The sequence below is a fragment of the Cebus imitator genome, unplaced genomic scaffold (genome assembly GCF_001604975.1).
Source record: "Cebus imitator isolate Cc_AM_T3 unplaced genomic scaffold, Cebus_imitator-1.0 Scaffold3, whole genome shotgun sequence".
Classification (NCBI taxonomy): Eukaryota; Metazoa; Chordata; class Mammalia; order Primates; family Cebidae; genus Cebus; species Cebus imitator.
Window position 1 is genome coordinate 4,494,020 of NW_016107318.1, and position 21,732 is coordinate 4,515,751.

The window sequence follows — 21,732 nt, forward strand, 5'->3', positions numbered from 1 at the left end:
TGAGATGGTATCTTGCACTGCCGCCTGGGCTAGAGTGCAGTGGCGCCATCTCAGCACACTGCAACCTCTGCCTCCTGGTTTCACAAGATTCTCCTGCCTCAGCCTTCCAAGTAGGTGGGGTTACAGGCTCATACCACCACACCTGGCTAATTTTTTTTTGTATTTGTAGTTGATGTGGGGTTTCACTATGTTGGCCAGACTGGTCTCAAACTCCTGACCTGACCTTGTGATCCGCCTGCCTTGGCCTTCCAAAGTGCTGGGATTACAGGGTGATCCACCACGCCCAGCAATAAAAACAAAAAAAAAAAAAAAAAAAAAAAAAAAAAAAGAAATGGGAAGGAAAAGGATGCTTGTTTATCAATGTATCATGACATTAGTTTTCTTGCATTGTCATTAAACTATTTTCTCAAAATAATTAAGCTTTAGTTATAATAGGAAATGTAAACGTCTCAATGAATGCTTTATAAAAATGTCTAGTCTTACTTATATATTAATGGAAAAGCTATTCTTCCTGTGCAAATTCCAGAGCTTAAAGTGTCTAATCCTTGAATTTATGTAAAACTAAAAATTTTGGTGATTGTGAGGCTTCCAAAAGTGTGACTTCTCTGAATTGTTCAAGTTGCTATTTTGTATTTCTATGAACCTTAGTATAGTTTGGGAAACATACTAATGACCCCCAAAATTGAGTCATTTTGCATTATTGAATGATGACTTCATGTATATTTTTTCTTAATAGGTCTTACAGGTTTGAAAAATATTGGAAATACTTGTTACATGAATGCAGCTTTGCAGGCTCTTTCTAATTGGTAAGTGGAGAAATTAATTTTGTTTTGTTGTATGATTTTTTAAAATTAGTTTTTGAGCAGAAAACCATTCAGCTATAGTATCTGACTAACTTTCAAGGTAGAGTAGGCAAGAATCTGGTTTGGGACATAACCCATTGTTGTCCCAATGGTGTTGCTCTATGTATGCCTGTCGTTTCTTGAGGCTGCTGGTTCTTGTGTAAACCCTGGGTAGTTGTGTGTCTTTGAGCAAATTAATTGTTTCTTACATCTAGAAAATGAAGGGCTTGAACTAATTATTCTGATCACTTTAGTTCAGAGATCTTATGAAAAATTTTATATTTTTCTGTAGGGGGAAAGCCTTTAATAAAGCAGTCAGTCAGATGTTTTTTCTTAATCATAGGCTTAAAAAATGGAAGTGCCCCGGTGGTGTTACTCTTAGGTTTGGATGCATTGAGTCTGGACCAAAATTCAAAAGTCACTGACTTTGACATTACCCTTGTTTCTGGATTGAATTATAAAGCAGTGATTGGAGATTGAACATATGTCTACAGGTTGAGTATCCCTCATGTGAAATGCTGGGAATCAGAAGTGTTTCAGATTTTTTTTGATTTTGGAGTATTTGTTTGCATTATACTTACTGGTTGAGCATTGCTTATCCAAAAATCCAATATTTGAAATGCTCTAGTGAGCATTGGAGTTTTGGATTTTGGAGCATTTTGAATTTCGTATTTTGAATTAGGGATATTAAACTTGTACTTCTTACCAAAATAATCTAATGTTTATGTAGATATAACCCTCTATAAATATTTTGCCTTCAGTTGTCTTATGTTTCATAACCTTGTGATATAAAGATAACCCAGGTTTTATTAAGTGATCAGAGAACACATCTTTGAAGAAGAGACTTTTTTTTTTTTTTTTTTTTTTTTTTTAATAAGGTTGGATCTCACTCTGTTGCCCAGGCTGGAGTGCAATGGCGTGATTTTGGCTTACTGCAACTCCGCAGGGTTCAATATGATCCTCTCACTTCAGCCTCCCAAGTAGCTGAGGCTATTTTTAAAATTTTTTGTAGAGATGGGGTTTCGCTATGTTGCTCAGGCTGGTTTCCAACTTCTAGGCTGAAGTGATCCGCTTGCCTCAGCCTCCCAAAGTGCTGGGATTATAGGCGTGGGCCACTGTGCTCAGACATTAAAGAAGAGACATTTAATCTGAAACTTGAGGAATGAGTATGAGCTGATTGTTCAAAAGGATGGGTAGAGCATTCCTAGCAGAGTGCCCCTTGTAAGCAGCCTTGGGATGAGAAAGAGCTTGACACATTTGAGGAACTGGAAGAAAATCTGTGTGACAGGGTACAGTAATCACAGGGCTGAATGATCTGGGTCTAGGTTATGTAGGCCACATTAAAGATGTAGGTCTTTATTCTCATGGTAGTAAGACACCATTGAAGCGTTTGAATAGTAGGGTAGCTAATAATCTATCTTATGTTTTTAAAATATTACTGTGGTTGCCATGTGGACAGTGAATTGGTGGGGGAAGAGAGTGGAATTTGAAAGACCAGCTAGGAGACTATTATAATGATTTATGTAAGAAGTAGTGGTAGTTTAATCATCTGGAGTGGTAGGAAAAGAGTGAAGAAATTGGAGATAAACATTTTTAGGAGGATGATTGATTGATAGGATGTGGGTAGAGTAAGTAGAGAAAGGGAGAGGAGATTCAAAGTTTAACAGTTTTCTTATGATGAGAGAACTGTAGGTTGATGCTGTTGTTATTTTTATACACATAAGAAAACCAAGGCCGGGCACGGTGGCTCACGCCTGTAATCCCAAGCACTTTGGGAAGCCAAGGCAGAGGATCATGATGTCAGGAGTTCAAGACCAGCCTGACCAACATGGTGAAACTCCATCTCTACTAAAAATACAAAAAAAAAAAAAAAAAATTAGCCGGGTGTGGTGGCTCGCACCTGTAATCCCAGCTACTCAGGAGACCGAGGCAGGAGAATCGCTTGAACCCGGGAGGTGGAGGTTGCAATGAGCCGATAGTGCCACTCCAGTCTAGGTGACAGAGCAAGACTCCATCTCAAAAAAAAAAAAAAGAAAAAGAAAACCAGACACAGAAGTTTAAATAACTTTACCAACCTAACCACATAGTAAATACTAGCAGAATTCTGTTTTGTTTTTTTTTTAAGTTGGAGACAGGATCTTACTCTGTCACCTAGGCTATAGTGCAGTGGAGCAATTGTGGCTCACTGCAGCGTTGAACTCCTGGGTTCAAGGGATATTCCTGCTTCAGCCTGCCAATTAACTAGGACTACAGGTGCATGCCAGTGCTCCCAGATAATGTTTTAAAAGTTTTGCAGAGATGGATTTTTGCTATGTTGCCCAGGCTGGTCTTGAACTCTTGTCCTTTAGTGATGTCCCACCTTGGCCTCCCAAAGTATTGGAATTATAGGCATGACCCACTATGACTGGCAGGGACAAAATTCTGAATCTTAGATTTTTATGTATATGTTTGTTTTTCTGGATCTTTTGTTGTTGATTACTGTACAATACTGCTTCTACAGATTTACTTTGTAATTCTTCTGATTTTTGTTGAAAAAGATGTGGCTGATACGATTACACTATTGGTGGCTGGGTGTGGTGGCTCATGCCTATAATTCCAGCACTTTGAGAGGCTAAGGTGGGAGGATTGCTTGAGTCCAGGAGATCTGGAACCAGCCTGGACAACGTAACAAGACCCTGTCTGAATCCCTCCTCCCAAAAAAATTGCACTTGGTAAAGAGATGGCTTAGTAGTTATCTAATGCCTTCATAAGAGGTTTAGTTTATTGTACGTCAGGATTTGGTCCTTTGCCCAGTCAGTTTCCTATAAATAGATTCTGTTTCCTATAAATAGATTTATGGAGGGTCCCTCAAACTAATACATTCTTTATAAATTGCTTCCTTATAAATTGCTAACCTGAGCCACCAACAAATAAATACTAGTGCCATATAATGGAATGTAGAAGCCTGGAGGAAGTGCAGGTTTACTTGAAAGTTAAATTTTGATCCTGTTCAATTTGAAATGCCATGACAGCCATCAGTTTGCCCATTTGATATAAATCTGAAATTTAGATGACGTAGTTGACTTTATGTAAATTTGGCCATCATTGGAATATGGTTGAAAATTTTAGATCACCCAGGGAAAAAAGGTATATAGGGAAAAATCATAGAATCAAGTCCTGAGGAATCCTTGTATTTATATGTAAAGGGCAAAAACAGCAATAAAGAGGGAAAAGGAGTTTAGAAATGCAAAGAAGAAAAGTAGGAAAATGCATTATAGTAGTCCAGAGAAGTTTTGTTCAACAATGAGGGCATGGCCGTCTGTGGCAGATATTAGTGAGTGGGGACTGAAAAGTGTATCTGGCAGCATGGAGGACTCTGACATGGTGGGGCCAAATCTGATTTGAAAGGATTGAGCTCTTTAAGAATATGAAGGAATAGGCCGGGCGCGGTGGCTCAAGCCTGTAATCCCAGCACTTTGGGAGGCCGAGGCGGGTGGATCATGAGGTCAAGAGATCGAGACCATCCTGGTCAACATGGTGAAACCCCGTCTCTACTAAAAATACAAAAAATTAGCTGGGCATGGTGGCGCGTGCCTGTAATCCAAGCTACTCAGGAGGCTGAGGCAGAAGAATTGCCTGAACCCAGGAAGCAGAGGTTGCAGTGAGCCGAGATCGCGCCATTGCACTCCAGCCTGGGTAACATGAGTGAAACTCCGTCTCAAAAAAAAAAAAATAATAATAATATGAAGGAATAAAGGTGAAGCTGTAAAAGGAATCAAAGAAAGAACAGCTACAGGGATATATATGTTGTCAGTTAATTGAATGACTAGAAATAATCAGTATTAGCTTTGACTCCACTCTAAGGTTTTTCTCTTTTTAAAATTAGCCCACCTTTGACACAGTTTTTTCTTGATTGTGGAGGACTAGCTCGAACAGATAAGAAACCAGCCATTTGTAAAAGTTATCTCAAACTAATGACAGAACTGTGGCATAAAAGCAGGTATGGAACTTACTATATTTTTCTTCTTTATTAAACTTTTAAATGAATATTATAAATATTGAAAGGATGCAGGTCTATTTATGGAGCCAGAAAAAAAGTAGAAGAGAGACATATTTGAGACAGCTTTGTTTCAGGCATGTAACATTTGAAGTTGAATATAAGGTGATATAGAAGTTTAGAAGCAGATGAAGGTATCATAGAAGTCTAGAAGTATTTGGTTTAGTGGGATAGTGTTGGAATGTTAAAGCTGCTATTACTGGAACTTTATAGAGTTTTATATTCAAGAGTAGGCATTCTCACACAATGATAAAATCAGCCCCTAAATATCTATATGAATGTTTTTCTGCTTATGTTTATTTGTTCTAAAGTTTAGCATTGGGATCATAGTTTGCTGTAATATGTTAATAATTTTGTTTTAGAGAACTATTCAGGAAATTTGCATTTTTGCAAAGTCATAGAGTGAGGCATAATCATTTAATTGAGGGAAGACAGCATAAAACATCACTTAAAATATCAGGGATAAGATATTTTGATGTGCCTGTGAAATATAGTATTAGGCAGTTTTCAATGATTTTTTTTTTCAACATAATTTTCAATTTAACACTTTGAATTATTGGTTGTTAATTTTTAAAATAAAAATTTTAAATCACAAAAATTACTCTTTAAAAATGTTTTCTTGCTCAGGCCAGGATCTGTTGTGCCTACTAACCTGTTTCAAGGAATTAAAACTGTAAATCCAACATTTCGGGGGTATTCTCAGCAGGTTAGTTTATTGCTTTTTATTCGTAATTTTAATAATCTAAATACATTTGGAAAATGGCACTATGCTTTTTTTGGTCTACTTATCTTTTGGGGTCATCACTCCTTGTGTCTTTCTCTTGCCATGTTTATTGTTTATATTTTTTCAACTTTTCTTTATTTTTTTTGAGATGGAGTCTCGCTCTATCACCCAGGCTAGAGTGCAGTGGTTCAGTCTTGGCTCACTGCAACCTCCACCTCCTGGGTTCAAGTGATTCTCCTGCCTCAGCCTACTGAATAACTGGGATTACAGGTGTGTGCCACCACACCCGGCTAATTTTTGTGTTTTTAGTAGAGATGGGGTTTTGCCGTGTTGGCCAGGCTGGGCTTGAACTCCTGACCTCAGGTGATCCACCCTCCTTGGCCTTCCAAAGTGTTGGATTACAGGCGTAAGCCACCACACCTGGCTTTTTAAATTAAATTAAATTTTTTTTAGAGAGATAATGTCTCATTATGTTGCTCTGGGTGTTCTTGAATTCCTGACTCAAACGATCCTCCCTCCTTGGTCTCCCAAAATGTTAGAATTACAAGCATGAGCCCCCGAATCCAGCAGAAATTGACCTTTAGATCATCTTTAGTTTATTAAAACTTGTATCTGGCTGGGCATGATGGCTCATGCCTATAATCCCAGCACTTTAGGAGGCTGAGGTGGGCAGATTGCTTGAGCCCAGGAGTTTGAGACCAGCCTGGGTAACATAGGGAGACCTCATTTCTAAAAATAATTTTAAAATATGTATCAAGCAGGTGTGATGGCACATGCATGTGGTCCCATCTACTCAGGAGACTGAGGTGGGAGAATTGCTTGAGCCTGGAGGATCAAGGCTACAGTGAGCTGTGGTCATGCCCTAGCACTCCAGCTTGGACAACAGAATGAGACTCCATCTCAAAAAAAGAAAACTTTCATTTACGTAATGTTTTGGAGTTAATGCATCTCATTACTCTAGTACCTTATGTTCTACAAACTGGTATTTTCTCAATATAGTGCTGTACATTTATAAAACAGTTGATAATGATATTTTGTGTATTTTCCTTTACATTTCTTTATACACATGTAATGAAGTGGTAACATTATGTTGCTGATATATTAGGATGCTCAAGAATTCCTTCGATGTTTAATGGATCTGCTTCATGAAGAACTGAAAGAGCAAGTCATGGAAGTAGAAGAAGATCCTCAAGCCATAACGACTGAGGAGACAATGGAAGAAGACAAGAGCCAGTCGGATGTAGATTTTCAGTCTTGTGAATCTTGTAGCAACAGTGATAAAGCAGAAAATGAAACTAGCTCTAGAGGCTTTTCTGAAGATAATAATGAAACAACAATGTTAATTCAGGATGATGAGAACAATTCAGAAATGTCAAAAGATTGGCAAAAAGAGAAGATGTGCAATAAGATTAATAAATTAAATTCTGAAGGTGAATTAGATAAAGATAGAGACTCTGTATCTGAAACAGTTGACTTGAACAACCAGGAAACCGTCAAAGTGCAAATACACAGCAGAGCTTCAGGTGACAATTTAGTAGTTTGTTCATGAAAATGATAATATTTCATTTGTAGACATGGGTGTTTAAATAATTGTTACTTTGGGTATTTTTTTTTTTTTTTTAAGCCAGTGTCTTGCTCTGTCACTCAGGCTGGAGTGCAGTGGTGTAATTTTGGCTCACTGCAGCCTTCAACTCCCTGATTTAAGTGATTCTCCTGCCTCAGCCTCCCGAGTAGCTGGGACTGCAGGGGCACGCTGCCATGCCTGGCTAATTTTTTGTATTTTAGTAGAGATGGGGTTTCACTGTGTTGCCTGGGCGGGTCTCAAAGTACTGAGCTCATGCAACCCACCCACCTTGGCCTCCCAAAGTGTTGGGATTACAGGCGTGAGCCACTGCGCCCGGCCTATTTTGGGTATTTCTGATTAGAATTATAATTTTGCAGTATTCGTGTGTGTAAGTCATAAAATTATAGAACCTGAGGATAAAAGGAATGTAGGGGTCATTTAATTATATAAGAAATTCATCTTCCTTTTGAAGTAAACATTTCATCAGATGTCTTTTGTATACTTATGCAGTAATCTAAAAAATTGGTGTCCTCAGAATTTTCCGTTTTAAGCAAATTATGTTGAGACCCTGGAAGAAAGCAAAATAACCCAAATTGCAATTTTCTAATTATTATTCACTAGTAGATTTAGATTGTTGTCATTGGAGTCACATCAGATGTGTTTCAGTGTAGAAGTTTAATTAACTATAGTGAGCCCTGTTGTGATAGATTATGCTATGATACTAGTCAGTGTCCCTTTGAGGAAGAGTATGTGGCCAAATGAAAGTTGAATTAAATTTCTTTGTAGTTTATCTCTTCAAGAGTTAACTTATCTTGGCTTAATGTGGTATTTAGTTTTCCAAAGCACACAAGATTGGGCCATTAGAGGTTCAAATTATGTGACCTTAAAATAAGTTGCAGACATGTAATGTAAAAAAGTTTATTTTCTCTAATGACTCAAGAGTGAGAGTAACTAAATTATTTATTTAGGTATTTTAATGAATCCAAAATTTCTTCTTGAGAAATACTCTTAACTATAGGAAGACTTGTGGTTCACTTGCGTAAAGTGCATAGGTGCTTTCTAGTCAGGAAGACTAGGAGTGTTAGGCTCCTTAATTATACTGATCTTATGTAGAAGTTGTTAGTGAATAAATATGTCAAATATTAGTATTGAAAGACTTAGTTTTAACTGCTGTCCAGGCTTTTCTTGTCAAAAGCCCAGTTAAGCTTCATTAGGGACATACTGTCTTTTGTTGCTCTGTAACAGGTTTGTTCTTATATGTGGTAACTAGGGGATGACCTAAATCAGGAGTCTGAGCTATTAGTGTTTTAAGGGCTTGATGAAAAAAATCTGGCAAAGTCCATAAGGCACACAAAGCTAATATATTTGCTCTCTGGCCCATTATAGGAAAAAGTTGCCAACCCCTGACCTAAATTTCATTAACTTTATTCCCTTCAGAAAGTCCTAGAGTGAGTCTTTTTTTTTACTCCCAATATTATGCAGTCTGATTTAGTCATGGTTGAAATATTGAGAAATACCTGTGTGAAAAATGATTTTGCATTATCTGGAAAAATTTCTGAGTACATCCCCTGTCAAGGTCTCTTATTAACAATTCTCTTTTCTTCATTCAAATATTTACTGTTGCCCTGGAATATGTTAGGCACTAGGAATCCAACAGCATACTATCGAGATAGCTCTTACATTTTCTTGATTCATCTTATAATTTAATTCTAAAAAAAGGTTCTTTCCTGATTAAGTGGTATGTTTTTTCTTTTTCTTTTTTCTTTCGTCTTTTATTTTTTTAATTCTCTTTTCCTTTTTCTTTTTGAGTTGAAGTCTCACTCTGTTGCCCAGGCTAGAGTGCGATCTTGGCTCACTGCAACCTCCGCCTCCCAGGTTCAAGCAATTCTGCCTCAGCTTCCCGAGTAGCTGGGATTACAGGCGTGTGCCACCAAGCTAATTTTTGCATTTTTAGTAGGGACAGGGTTTCACCGTGTTAGTCAGCCTGGTCTCAAACTCCTGACCTCAGGTGATCTGCCCACCTTGGGCAGAGTGCTGGGGTTACAGGAGTGAGCCACTGCACCTGGCCCATTTTTTTTTTTCTTTTCATTAAAGTAAGAATAAAATAACTTATGATTATACCTACATTTCCTGATTTTGATTATGTTAGTTTGAGAATAATCTATTTTTCTCCCACATGGTTTTAGAACTTCTAAAAAAAACCTGTCCTGAATTTTTTTTTTTTTTTTTAAGACAGGGTCTCATTCTGTCACCCAGGCTAGGGTGCAGTGGCATGATCACATCTCACCATGGCCTCAACCTCTTGGGCTCAAGTGATCCTCCCACTTCAGTTTCCTGAGTAGCTGGCACACAGGCACACACCACCATGCCCAGCTAATTTTTAGATTTTTTTTGTAGAGTTGGGGGGTGGGTCTCATCATGTTGCTCAGGTTGGTCTTGAACTGCTGGGCTCAAGCAGTCTTCCCATCTTGGCCTCCCAGTGTTGTGATTATAGACTTTAGCCACTGGGCCCAGCCTCTTTTTTTTTTTTTTTTTTTTTTTTTTTTTTTAAATGAGCTGTGTGGACAAACAAGATCCTCTTTGGCTTCGTGTTTCCACTGCTCACTTCCTAAACTGACTGTAATAGTAGTGTGTTATAAATATTAGTTGGGGCCAGGCATGGTGGCTGACGCCTGTAATCCCAACACTTTGGGAGGCCGAAGTGGGTGGATCACTTGAGGCTAGGAGTTCAAGACCAATGTGGCCAACATGGTGAAACCCCATCTCTACTAAAAATATAAAAATTAGCCAGGCCTGGTGGCAAACACTTGTAATTTCAGCTACTTGGGAGGCTGAGGCAGGAGAATTGCTTGAACCCCTGAGGCAGAGGTTGAGATGAATCGAGATCACACCACTGTACTCCAGCCTGGGGGACAGAGGGAGACTGTCTGTAAATAAATAAACAAACAAATATATATTAGTTGCATTTCTGGGTAGAAGATTACTGTTATTTTGCTTAGTAAATACCTTGTTAAGTATTTAACTTGACATTTGTTAATAAGAATTGTGTGCAAAATATCAAACCAAGAAACCTTTAACATTATTGGACAGGTGGAGTAATTTTACTATTTAAGGTAATAATACAAATTTTAAATCTTATAGAATATATCACTGATGTCCATTCAAATGACCTGTCTACACCACAAATTCTTCCATCAAATGAAGGTGTTAACCCACGTTTATCAGCAAGCCCTCCTAAATCAGGCAATTTGTGGCCAGGATTGGCACCACCACACAAAAAAGGTAAAAAGTTTCTCTTATTCAGTCTCTTTTGCTTTGGGTTTTAGTTTAAAATGATGGTTTTGATATTTGATAATTTAAAGTGTTAATTAGGAAATATGATTTGATATTTTAAAACGGATAGCATAATTTTACACAGACATGATTAAAAGTTTTGTGTGTTGGTCCTATTTTTAGCATTTTACATACAGTTGAATTCACTTTTTCTTGTGTAGAGCTTTATGAATTTTAACACTTGCAGCATAGATTCTTGTTACCACCATCACAAATAGAATACAGAACAGCTCTTAACACCCCAAATAATTTCCGAATACTACTACTTTGTAATCAGATCATCTCCCTACCCCTATGCTCTGGCACTCTTGATCCTCTTTTCTTATTGTTTTGCCTTTTCCCAGAAAGGCAAAATACCTTGTTAAGTATTTAACTTGACATATAAATGGAATCATATACTATGTTGTCTTTTGATTTTTAAAAAATCTTTGTAGTATTTGAAACAGGTTTGCCTCTCAGCAAAATGCATTTGAGATTCAGTCACACTACTTACTGCATGTCTGAATAGTTTGTTCCTTTTTATTACTGAGGAATGTTTCTTTTTCTTTTCTTTTTTTTTGTTTTTTGTTTTTTGTTTTTTGTTTTTTTGAGACAGTCTCGCTCCGTCTCCCAGGCTGGGGTGCAGTGGTGCAATCTCGGTTCACTGCAGTCTCCACTTGCTTGGTTCAAGCAGTTCTTGTGCTTCAACCTTCTAAGTAGCTGGGTCTGCAGGTGCATGCCACCTTGCCTGGCTAATTTTGTGTATTTTTAGTAGCGATAGGGTTTCACCATGCTGGCCAAGCTGGTTTCAAACTCCTGATCTTGTGATCGCCCACCTTGGCCTCCCAAAGTGTTGAGATTACAGGAGTGAGCCACTGCACTTGGCCTAATGTTTCATTTTTTATGGGTATACTACTATTTATTCACTTATTCATTGGTGGACTTTTGAATTGTTTCCAGTTTTTGGCAATTGTGAATAATGTTGGTCTAAAATTTAGGTACAGGTTTTTATAAGAACATATTTTCATTTGTCTAGGACAAATACCTGGAAGTGGAATACTGGGTTTTATGTTTGTTTAATGCTTATAGTTGTATTAAACTGCTAGACTTTTTACCAGAGTGTCTGCCATTTCATATTCTTTCCAGGTATATATGAGAGCTCCAGTATTACATTTTCTTAGAATAAAACATAGGAGAAAGTCTTCATGGCCTTGGTTTAGACAAGGGGTTCTTAAAGACATCAAAAGCATGATTCATTAAAGAAAAAATTAAAAGTTTTTCTTGACAAAGGACATTAATAGAATGGAAAGATAAGGTTTGGAGGAAGTAGTTATAAATCATATAGCTAGCAAAGGACTTGTATCCAGAAATATATAAAGAGTTCTTAAAAACTTTAAATAATAGAATCTTTTCTTCAAATAAAGCCTTACTTGGAACAAAAACAAAGATGGGGAGACCAAATCCCTCCTATTTTATCTTTAGCTTGATGATGACTTTCATCTTTCCCTCACTTTCTAACCTCTTTCCCTCTTTTTTTTTGCCTTGTAGAACATTTAAGTAGACATCTCAATGATGAAGCATTTCCACCATCTTGCATATGGAGAAAAATGCCTTGAATATTGTACTAATTTAGAATTTTTTCGTTTTCTCATATGTACTTTTATGGTGGCCAAGGATCATTTATACTTTTATAAAAAACAGCAAACATCTGAAGCCTTGTCTGCTTGGTTTCTTTTTAATGCTCTTTTGAAAAGTATTTTGAAATTTCCTTTTTAGCACAGTAATTTTTACAGTTTGAAGATTCTAGAGATCATGTACAAGTAAGATTGACAAAACAGTAAAAAAATTCTAGAGAAAAATTTTAAAGGAGCTGCTTTGATTTTTTTTTTTTTTTAATGTTTTTCAATCCTAGCTCAGTCTGCATCTCCAAAGAGGAAAAAACAGCACAAGAAATACAGAAGTGTTATTTCAGACATATTTGATGGAACAATCATTAGTTCAGTACAGTGTCTGACTTGTGACAGGGTGAGTATGAAGGCATTAGAATACACAGAAAATTCCTGACAGTGCTCTTGAAAAATGTGACAAGATGATGTGAAAAGTTTAATTCCTTTTCTTTGCTATTGATGATCATGTATGCATTTATTGTGTTTACATCAATACAAATTGATTCTAGGTGTGGAATTTACTTTTTTGGAAATAGCAGCAACATCCTATTTAAAGGATTGTGACCCATCATTAGACAGGCATGTATTAGGAAAAATTATTAAATTTGTCATTTATTTTGGTTACATGTAAAGGTGAGAAGTTGTTCAGCAACAAGAATTGGTAACACATGCATATTCTCCCAAGACTGATGAAATTTGTATACTGAGAATCTGTTGACATTCACAGGCACGAAGCTGTGAATGTATCTCTTACATTTAGTTATAATATGGTTTGTAAATATTTTTCCATGTTTAGGCTGGGGCTCAGATACTAAAGTTCATATCAAATTCATAGACAGTAGCAAAGGCATAAATTAAAATTATCATACATTTTTAAAATAACACTTCAAATCTTCAAAGTTTCTTTGAGCTTTTCTTAAAAACAATTCTAATTTGGGGCAATGATGAATATGAAATAACATATCAAAAACAAAAATCAATTATTGTGTTAGAACCTAAAGTCAAATCTAAGGACTTTCAGTAGGGTAATTTTAATGTAGGTTATTTTGGTACTAAATATTTAAGTGGAATTATCAGACATGTTTTTAGCTATTTAAAGTTAGATGCCAGGTTTTGCCTTACCCTTTTTAAAAAACATTTTAAAACTACCATCAAAGGTCAGTTTTCAAAAATAAATACAATAGTGTTTAAGAATTTGGACCTCAAGATGCAGCATCCAAGATGCTGGATTTGGGGTCTTTAATGCTGCAATGTCTGTGATTGTAATGGGGATGCTAACAGCTACTGCACAGGGCTTATGTGAAGATTAAATTTGGAATAGCACCTGATACAGAGCAAGTGTTTGTTTTTTGCTATTATGACTATAAAAGCAGTTTAATTTTTTTTTCTTATTTAAACTTGCTTTGATCTTTGGAGCCTAAAATCTAACCTTGTAAATGTTTTGCTGGATTATGTTCATCTTGTTTTTAAAACACAAACAATTGTAGGTGTCTGTAACCCTCGAGACCTTTCAAGATCTGTCCTTGCCAATTCCTGGCAAGGAAGACCTTGCTAAGCTGCATTCATCAAGTCATCCAACTTCTATAGTCAAAGCAGGATCATGTGGCGAAGCATATGCTCCACAAGGGTGGATAGCATTTTTCATGGAATATGTGAAGAGGTATGTATTTATTTTCTTTGTATTACATGATTGTTAAAACTGCGTTTCTGCTCTACTGGCAGAACACTTCCTTTTTTTTCTATCAATGGTGTTTCAGGTTTGTTGTCTCATGTGTCCCTAGCTGGTTTTGGGGTCCAGTGGTAACCTTGCAAGATTGTCTTGCTGCGTTCTTCGCCAGAGATGAACTAAAAGGTAAGAAATGTAATCATATCTATGGCTAAATTGTTGTAGGTGAATCTAAAATACTAGTGGGAAAATATACTCATAAAAGTTAAGTTTTAAGACATCTTAATAGTACTTTCACATATTGGCATAGTGTTAGTGTCCTCCTTGACGATATAAATATAACAAGAAAAATCACATCCTGAAGGAATTCATGTGAATTCCTGTAGTGTAAGACAAATGAGAGGTGAAATATTTTATAGCTGTTCTGAGATTCATAGAAGGGCAAACTCAACCAAAATAATGGACTTACTTATGTATCTGTACTTGTGAGCTACTCCATATTATTTAACGTCATTCACTATTTTTGGGTATCTAGCACCTTGCTTGGACATATGACAGGCAGTAAGTATTGTTGAATGAGTAAATGGAAAAGATATTATTTGAGGCAGGATTTCAGTGTTGGCAGGAGTTAAGGGAGGGGAAGGTAAACAGTAATCTGATTCATGAGCATAGACTGAAAAAAAGGAACCTTGTTTTACTGTGCTGGGACGTCAGCATGGAGCAAAATCAAAGAATTACAGGACCATAATAAGCAGTTTGCTGTTAATTTGAAAGCAGTGACCAGATCTGTTTTATTTGCAGGTGACAATATGTACAGTTGTGAAAAGTGCAAAAAGTAAGTGACATTGACAGTGCTTTTAATTGCATGTTGTGTATTTTTCTTGGTTTTTAGAACTGGGTATGTGGAGTTAAGTTTGCCACTGTATTTAGAAGAATATAGACCAGAAAGCTTTATTCTAGTAATAATAGAGATTAGCTGTTTTGTGAAACAGATGTAAGGTAAAAACTTGACAAATACAGATTTGATTATTAATAATCAAATCCTTTATCTTTTTTACCACATTACCACATGTAAGAATAAAGTTGTTTTTTTGTTTGTTTTTTTTGGGGGGGGAGGAGACATAGTCTCACTCTGTCGCCAAGGCTGAAGGTGCAGTGGCGTGATTGCAGCTCTTTGCATCCTCAACCTCCTGGGCACAGGTGATCCTCCTGCCGTAGCCTCTCAGGTAGTTGGGACTACAGGTGCACACCACCATGTTTGGCTAATTGTTCTATTTTTTGTAGAGATGGAGTTTTGTTGTGTTGCCCAGGCTGCTCTTGAACTCCTTGGCTCACGACGATTTGCCAACATTGGCCTCCCCAAATGCTGGGATTACAAACATGAGCCACTGTGCCCGGTCAAGACTTTGTTTTTTTTGAGACAGAGTCTTGCTTTGTTGCCCAGGCTGGAGTGCAGTGGTGCGATCTTGGCTCACTGCAACCTCCGCCTTCTGGGTTCCAGCAATTCTCCCTGCCTCATCCTCTCAAGTAGCTGGGATTAGAGGTGCCCGTCACCACACCCAGCTAGTTTTTGTATTTTTAGTAGAGATGGGGTTTTGCAGTGTTGGTCAGGCTGATCTTGAACTCCTGACCTCAGGTGATATGCCTGTGTCAGCCTCCCAAAGTGCTGGGATTCTAGGCATGAGCCACCGTGCCTGTCCAAGATTTTGATATATTGGCTTGAACTACAAATTTTATAAAACTGAGATTTTGCTTTATCTAGTTTTACTTAATACCTAGATGTTTAAAGGCATAGCCACACCATAGACAGTGGCACATTTGTTAAAACAGAAAATAATTTTCATCAAATAATTATACAACCCTAAATTTTTGATTACTGATATCCTTGGTTTGAATTATTTTTTACAATAAGGGACTCCAGTGTTTTGATTAAGATATTTAATGTAGGCCGGGCACCGTCGCTCATGCCTGTAATCCCAGCACTTTGGGAGGCCAAGATGGGTGGATCACCGGAGATTAGGAGTTCGAGGTCAGGAGTTCGAGACCAGCCTGATCAACATGGGAAAACCCTGTGTCTACCAAAAATAAAAATATTAGCTGGGCATGGTGGCGGGCACCTATAACCCCAGCTACTTGGGAGGCTGAGGCAGCAGAATTGCATAAACCCAGGAGAAGTGAGCCAAGATTGCACCACAGCACTCCAGCCTGGGCGACAAGAGAGAAACTCCATCTCAAAAAAAAAAAGATATTTAATGTATATGTGTAACATAATTCAGTGGCGAGTGTTTCTAGTCTGATACCTTTTTTGTTTGTTTGTTTTTAGAGATAGAGTTTTGCTTTTGTTGCCCAGGCTGTAGTGTAATGGCTCAATCTTGGCTCACTGCAGCCTCCGCTTCCCGGGTTCAAGAAGTTCTCCTGCCTCAGTCTCCTGAGTAGCTGGCATTACAGGCATGCGCCACCACACCTGGCTAATTTTGTATTTTTAGTAGAGATGGGGTTTCTCTATGTTGGTCAGGCTTGTCTCGAATGAACTCAGGACCTCAGGTGATCCACCCACCTAGGCCTCCCAAAGTGCTAGGATTAAAGGCGTGAGCCACCATGCCCGGTTCTAGTCTGGTATCTTTTGTCTCTGCATTTTTTTTTTTTTTTTTTTTTTTTTTTTTTTTTTTTTTTTTTTTTTTTTTTTTTTTTTTTTGAGGCAGGGTCTCACTCTGTCGCCCAGGCTGGAGTCCAATGGCGGGATCTCGGTTCTCTGCAACCTCCGCCTCTTGGATTCAAGTGATTCTCCTGCTTCAGATCCCCCCCCACCAAGTAACTGGGACTATAGGCATTCGCCACCACGCCTCACTAATTTTATATTTTTAGTAGAGGTGGGGTTTCACCATGTTGGGCAGGCTGGGTCTCTGCATCTTCTAAAAGATTTTTGCTGCAAATTTAAATATACTGTCTTTTTGTAGATTAATTGATTTTCTCTTTTCTCCCCTTAGGTTGAGAAATGGAGTAAAGTTTTGTAAAGTACAAAAGTTTCCTGAGGTATGGGTGTTATTTTAATCAACTTGTGGTAGGAACACAAAGTATTAATGTAACAAAATATAGTAATAAATTCTCTTTGCTTGGTTGAAGAATTGAATGGTTGCTATGTATGCCGTATTAAGATTATTCATTTTTTGCTGGGTGCAGTGGCTCACACCTGTAATCCCAGCACTTTGGGAGGCTGACGTGGGTGGATCACGAGGTCAGGAGTTTGAGAGCCTCCTGGCTAATGTGATGAAACCCCGCCTCTACTAAAAATGCAAAAATTACCTGGGCATGGTGTCGTGTGCCCAGAGTCCCAGCTACTCAGGAAGGTGAGGCAGAAGAATTGTTTGAACCCAGGAGGTGGAGGTTGCAGTGGGCTGAGATTGTGCCAGTGCACTCCAGCCTGGGCGAGAGAGTGAGGCTTTATCTCAAAAAAAAAAAAAAAGATTATTCATTTTAAAAGTATTGAGTTAAATACTGTAAGTGCCCTTTAACAGTGTGCTATGTTGAATAAAGTTTAATCAAACTTGCAGGATCTTTCCAGGTCTAAAGTGTAAAATTATAAAAACAAATAGCAGTGAACTTAGTACCATGTTTCACCATTTCCATATTTTTTGCATCTCTGGAAGCAGGTTATACTTGCAGATTAATACTTAACCTTGACACGTCAGTGTATATTGAATACACTCCTTTATCTAGCATTTAAAACTAAGTAAAAATCTAAATAACTTTATAATTGTATTTTGATTGAACACCTCAGTTTCTTGGTTATTGAATAAAAATATTACTGAGTTTTACTTGTTATAATGGTTTTTGTTTTTTTGTATTGACAAATTAGTTTTTTTAAATTTTATTCTCTTTTAGATTTTATGCATCCACCTTAAAAGATTCAGACATGAGCTAATGTTTTCCACCAAAATCAGTACCCATGTTTCATTTCCGCTAGAAGGCTTGGATCTTCAGCCATTTCTTGCCAAGGATAGTCCAGCTCAAATTGTGACATATGATCTTCTGTCAGTCATTTGCCATCATGGAACTGCAAGTAGTAAGTATATAGGTTTAACAATTGTTCCTAGATTAAAAAAATAAAATAAAATAAGCCTGGGCATGGTGGTTCATGCCTGTAATCCCAGCCCTTTGGGAGACTAAGGGAGACTCACTTAAAGCCAGGAGTTTGAGACCAGCCTAGGCAACATAGTGAAACGCCATCTCTACAAAAAAACAAACAAAAAAAGAATAAATAAACATCCTAATTGATCTTTTAAATAATATCTGAATCTCTAAAAGAAAAAAACATTAAAAACAGACGTCACTGCTAATTATTAAAAACATGTCAATTTTATGAAATTAAATATTTTTTACTATGATGTTTACAATATTGAAAATTGTATACAGTTAAATAATAAGGGGATTAACATGATGATTTTTATATTAGGTTTTTTAAGATTATATGTCCTAGCCCGGTACGGTGGCTCACTCCTGTAACCCCAGCACTTTGGGAGGCCAAGGTGGGTGGATCACTAGAGGTCAGGAGTTCAAGACCAGCCTGGTCAACATGGTGAAACCCCACCTCTACTAAAAATAAAAAAATTAGCCAGACGTGATGGCGGACACCTGTAATCCCAGCCACTTGGGAGGCAGAGGCAAGAAAATCGCTTGAACCCAGGAGAGGGAGGTTGCAGTGAGCTGAGATTACGTCATGGCACTCCAACCTGGGCAATAAAAGTGAAATTCCAAGTCAAAAAGAAAAAAGAAATTATGTATTCTAATAGCTGGGTGTTAGTGAATCATGCCTGTAATCCTAGCACCTTTGGAGGCTGAGGCAGAAGGATCACTTGAGGCCAGGAGTTTGAGAACAGCCTGGGCAATATAGCAAGACTCCATCTTTAAAAAACAAATTAGCTAGGCATGGTGATGTGCACCTGTAGTCCCAATTACTCTGGAGGCTGAGGCGAGAGGATGGCTTGAGCCCAGGAATTTGAGGCTGCAATGAGCTGTGATCCCTTCCCTGCACTCCAGCTGGGCAACAGAGCAAGACTCTATCTCTTAAAGAAAAAAAAAGGATTATATGTTCTGTCATCAAGTGCTGAAGGAATGGTGGCAAGTATACACATTGAAAAAAATACAAGCATAGTTTTTTCTATATCCCAGCTACTGTGCAAGGCACTGGAAATATAAAAAGCTTATCTTCCATTCTTATGTTGTTTTTGTATAGTTGTAATGATTTCTTTTTCCTCAAATTCAGGTGGACACTATATAGCCTACTGCCGAAACAATCTAAATAATCTCTGGTATGAATTTGATGATCAGAGTGTTACTGAAGTTTCAGAATCTACTGTGCAAAATGCAGAAGCTTATGTTCTTTTCTATAGGTAATGGAAATAACTATATGTGTGAAAGAACATCTCACAGTTGAGGCTTATCATTGACTTCTAAGACATTCTAATGGATTGTTGAGTCAAGATTAGAAATTGTTTTCCTCCTATTTTATTATAGTAAAGTACACTAAAATGTTGTATAGCAGAATTGTTCTTTGTTCAGAAAATGTCGTTACATGAAGAGCAAAGGGATGTATTTTGTTTTAGAAAGATTAATTTTAATTTAAAAATTAGGTATTGATAGTCTGAATTAAGTACTAATTTTTCTCCTAAAGTAGCTAATATTTGAAGTATTACTATAAAAAGATTTGGTATTTTTAGCATCTTACAAAAGAAGATGCTAGCTCCTGAAACAGAAGCAGATTAATTATTTAGCTTGATCTTATTAACAAACATTTGAATGCCTACTGTGTTCCAGTAGTTATGTAGATACTCGCAGGTAAGATACAGTGTCATCCCTATGGGTATATAATGTATTTGGTGGATTATACAAAAGATATTTCTTTTGAAATTCCCAAGACCTAATAAAGTTAGTGTTAATATGTGTGCTAAGTCTAATAAGAAAAATCCATCTACTAGTAATGTAGTAAAATGCATATTGAATTTATGAATAAACATCCTAATTGATCTTTAATTGAATTTAATCATTGATCTTGAATTTAATTAATCATTGTCCTTAATAGGAAGAGCAGCGAAGAGGCGCAAAAAGAGAGGAGAAGGATATCAAATTTGTTGAACATAATGGAACCAAGCCTCCTTCAGTTTTATATTTCTCGACAGTGGCTAAATAAATTTAAGACCTTTGCCGAACCTGGCCCTATTTCAAATAATGACTTTCTTTGTATTCATGGAGGTAAGAAATCTTGTAATGCAAAGCAGTGGTAGAGGTTTGCTGTAAAATAATTTGCAAATTAGGAGAGCCACAAATTTTCCTTATTTCCCATTTCCCCACCTGCATTCAAACTTAACGTGTTTAATTCCATATGGTGTCAGAAATTGACTTTCCTTTTGTATTATAGGTAATCTGTAGCCTCTTTATTGTGCATATATTTATTGAGTAAATACTTTCTAAACTTTTCGCTAGTGTCTAAAGCCTCTAAAGATCCTTTTTCTTCTGTGAAAGCTCTAATTTCATAGTAGAGTCAGATACTTAAACAGCTGTTTACATTACAGTGACCTCTTCTATTATACATCATTTTTTCTACCTGAGGCATTCCTGTACTGGTGATTTTGTCTACCAACTATATTGGTGGTTCTTAACCCTGTTGTCTAAATGAATAGTTGGCTTTTTTCCCAAGTATGAAAATATATCTGGGATTTAAGTAAAAAAGCCACATAATTAAATATAACTTTGGCCCTTGTGAGACTGGCTGGGTTAATGTTTGTTCCTACAATAAATGGGACCTTTGTGTGATGCTGATCAAACTTTAAGGTTGAAGATGGGATATTCATGGTAATTATGTTTGTAGTGAAACCAAAAGGGATAGGGATACCTGTATTGGACATAGAAATTCTAAGGTATATGTTCATCTTGAGGAAATATGTTCACCAAAAATTCTTTATAATTACCTTTCTTGGGAGAGAGAATGTAATCTCACACCTGTAATCAGGAGGCTGAGGCAGGAGGATCCCTTGAGCGCTAGAGTTCAAGGTTGTGGTGATCCATGATCTCATGCTGCTGCACTCCAGCCTGGGTAACAGAGTGAGACCTTGACTTAAAAAAATGGCCAGATGCTGTGGCTCACACCTTTAATCCCAGCATTTTGGGACGCCAAGGCAGGAGGATCACTTGAGGTCATGAGTTTGAGACCAGCCTGGGCAACATAGTGAGAGCCTGTTTCTACAAAAAAATTAAAAAATTAGCTGGGTGTGTTGAAGCATGCCTGTAGTCCTTAGTACTCAGGAGGCTGAGGCAGGAGGATCCCTTGAGTCCAGGAATTTTGAGGCTACCGTGAGCCATGGTCATGCCACTGCACTGTGTAGACTGGGTGACAGAACAAGACCCTGCCACTTAAAAAAAAAAATGATGATCAGTCATTTAGTTACTGTTAAAAAATGAGTTTAATCTTTGAAAGGAATATAAATTAAAGCATGAAACAAGTGTGTTTAAATTATTTTTTTTAGGTGTTCCTCCAAGAAAAGCTGGTTATATTGAAGACCTGGTTTTGATGCTGCCTCAGAACATTTGGGATAACCTATATAGCAGGTTTGTTTTTTAAATCTGATCATACATTGTTGTGAAAGTCAGTTAAACTGGTTAAAACGGGATTGGATTATTTCACAGATGCTCCTTCTGCTGTATGTTTATGTACAATATCTCTTCTTTTTCCTTCATTTATTCATTCTCAAGTGTGAGTAGGAAGACTTTGTAGCTACTGTGATGTAGTCTAGATGCTTCTAATTTTTTTTGTTCTAATTATCTGTCTGTAAAGGTATACTTTAGTAATTTAAATATCTTGTTTAAAATAGTTTGCATGTCCCCACACTAAAATTTTACATGTGTATACCCTCCCACAATTTAATAT

At 37.2% G+C, this 21,732-nt stretch overlaps 1 protein-coding gene across 5 annotated transcripts in view; it reads left to right on the top strand.

Moving 5' to 3' along the window:
• USP33 (ubiquitin specific peptidase 33) overlaps positions 1-21,732 on the top strand; it is a 65,675-nt gene that overhangs the window by 26,897 nt on the left and 17,046 nt on the right. For 3 of the 5 annotated variants that reach the window (XM_017531363.2, XM_017531354.1, XM_017531340.2), the window contains exons 7-20: positions 737-806; positions 4,708-4,821; positions 5,506-5,584; positions 6,708-7,125; positions 10,308-10,448; positions 12,391-12,503; positions 13,633-13,805; positions 13,903-13,997; positions 14,613-14,646; positions 16,799-16,844; positions 17,694-17,874; positions 19,075-19,201; positions 19,891-20,060; positions 21,332-21,413. In XM_017531363.2, coding sequence (XP_017386852.1) covers positions 737-806; positions 4,708-4,821; positions 5,506-5,584; positions 6,708-7,125; positions 10,308-10,448; positions 12,391-12,503; positions 13,633-13,805; positions 13,903-13,997; positions 14,613-14,646; positions 16,799-16,844; positions 17,694-17,874; positions 19,075-19,201; positions 19,891-20,060; positions 21,332-21,413 — 1,843 coding nt within the window. The remainder of the gene's footprint in view (positions 1-736; positions 807-4,707; positions 4,822-5,505; positions 5,585-6,707; positions 7,126-10,307; positions 10,449-12,390; positions 12,504-13,632; positions 13,806-13,902; positions 13,998-14,612; positions 14,647-16,798; positions 16,845-17,693; positions 17,875-19,074; positions 19,202-19,890; positions 20,061-21,331; positions 21,414-21,732) is intronic. The other 2 variants (XM_017531368.2, XM_037739568.1) reach the window with 1 other exon arrangement.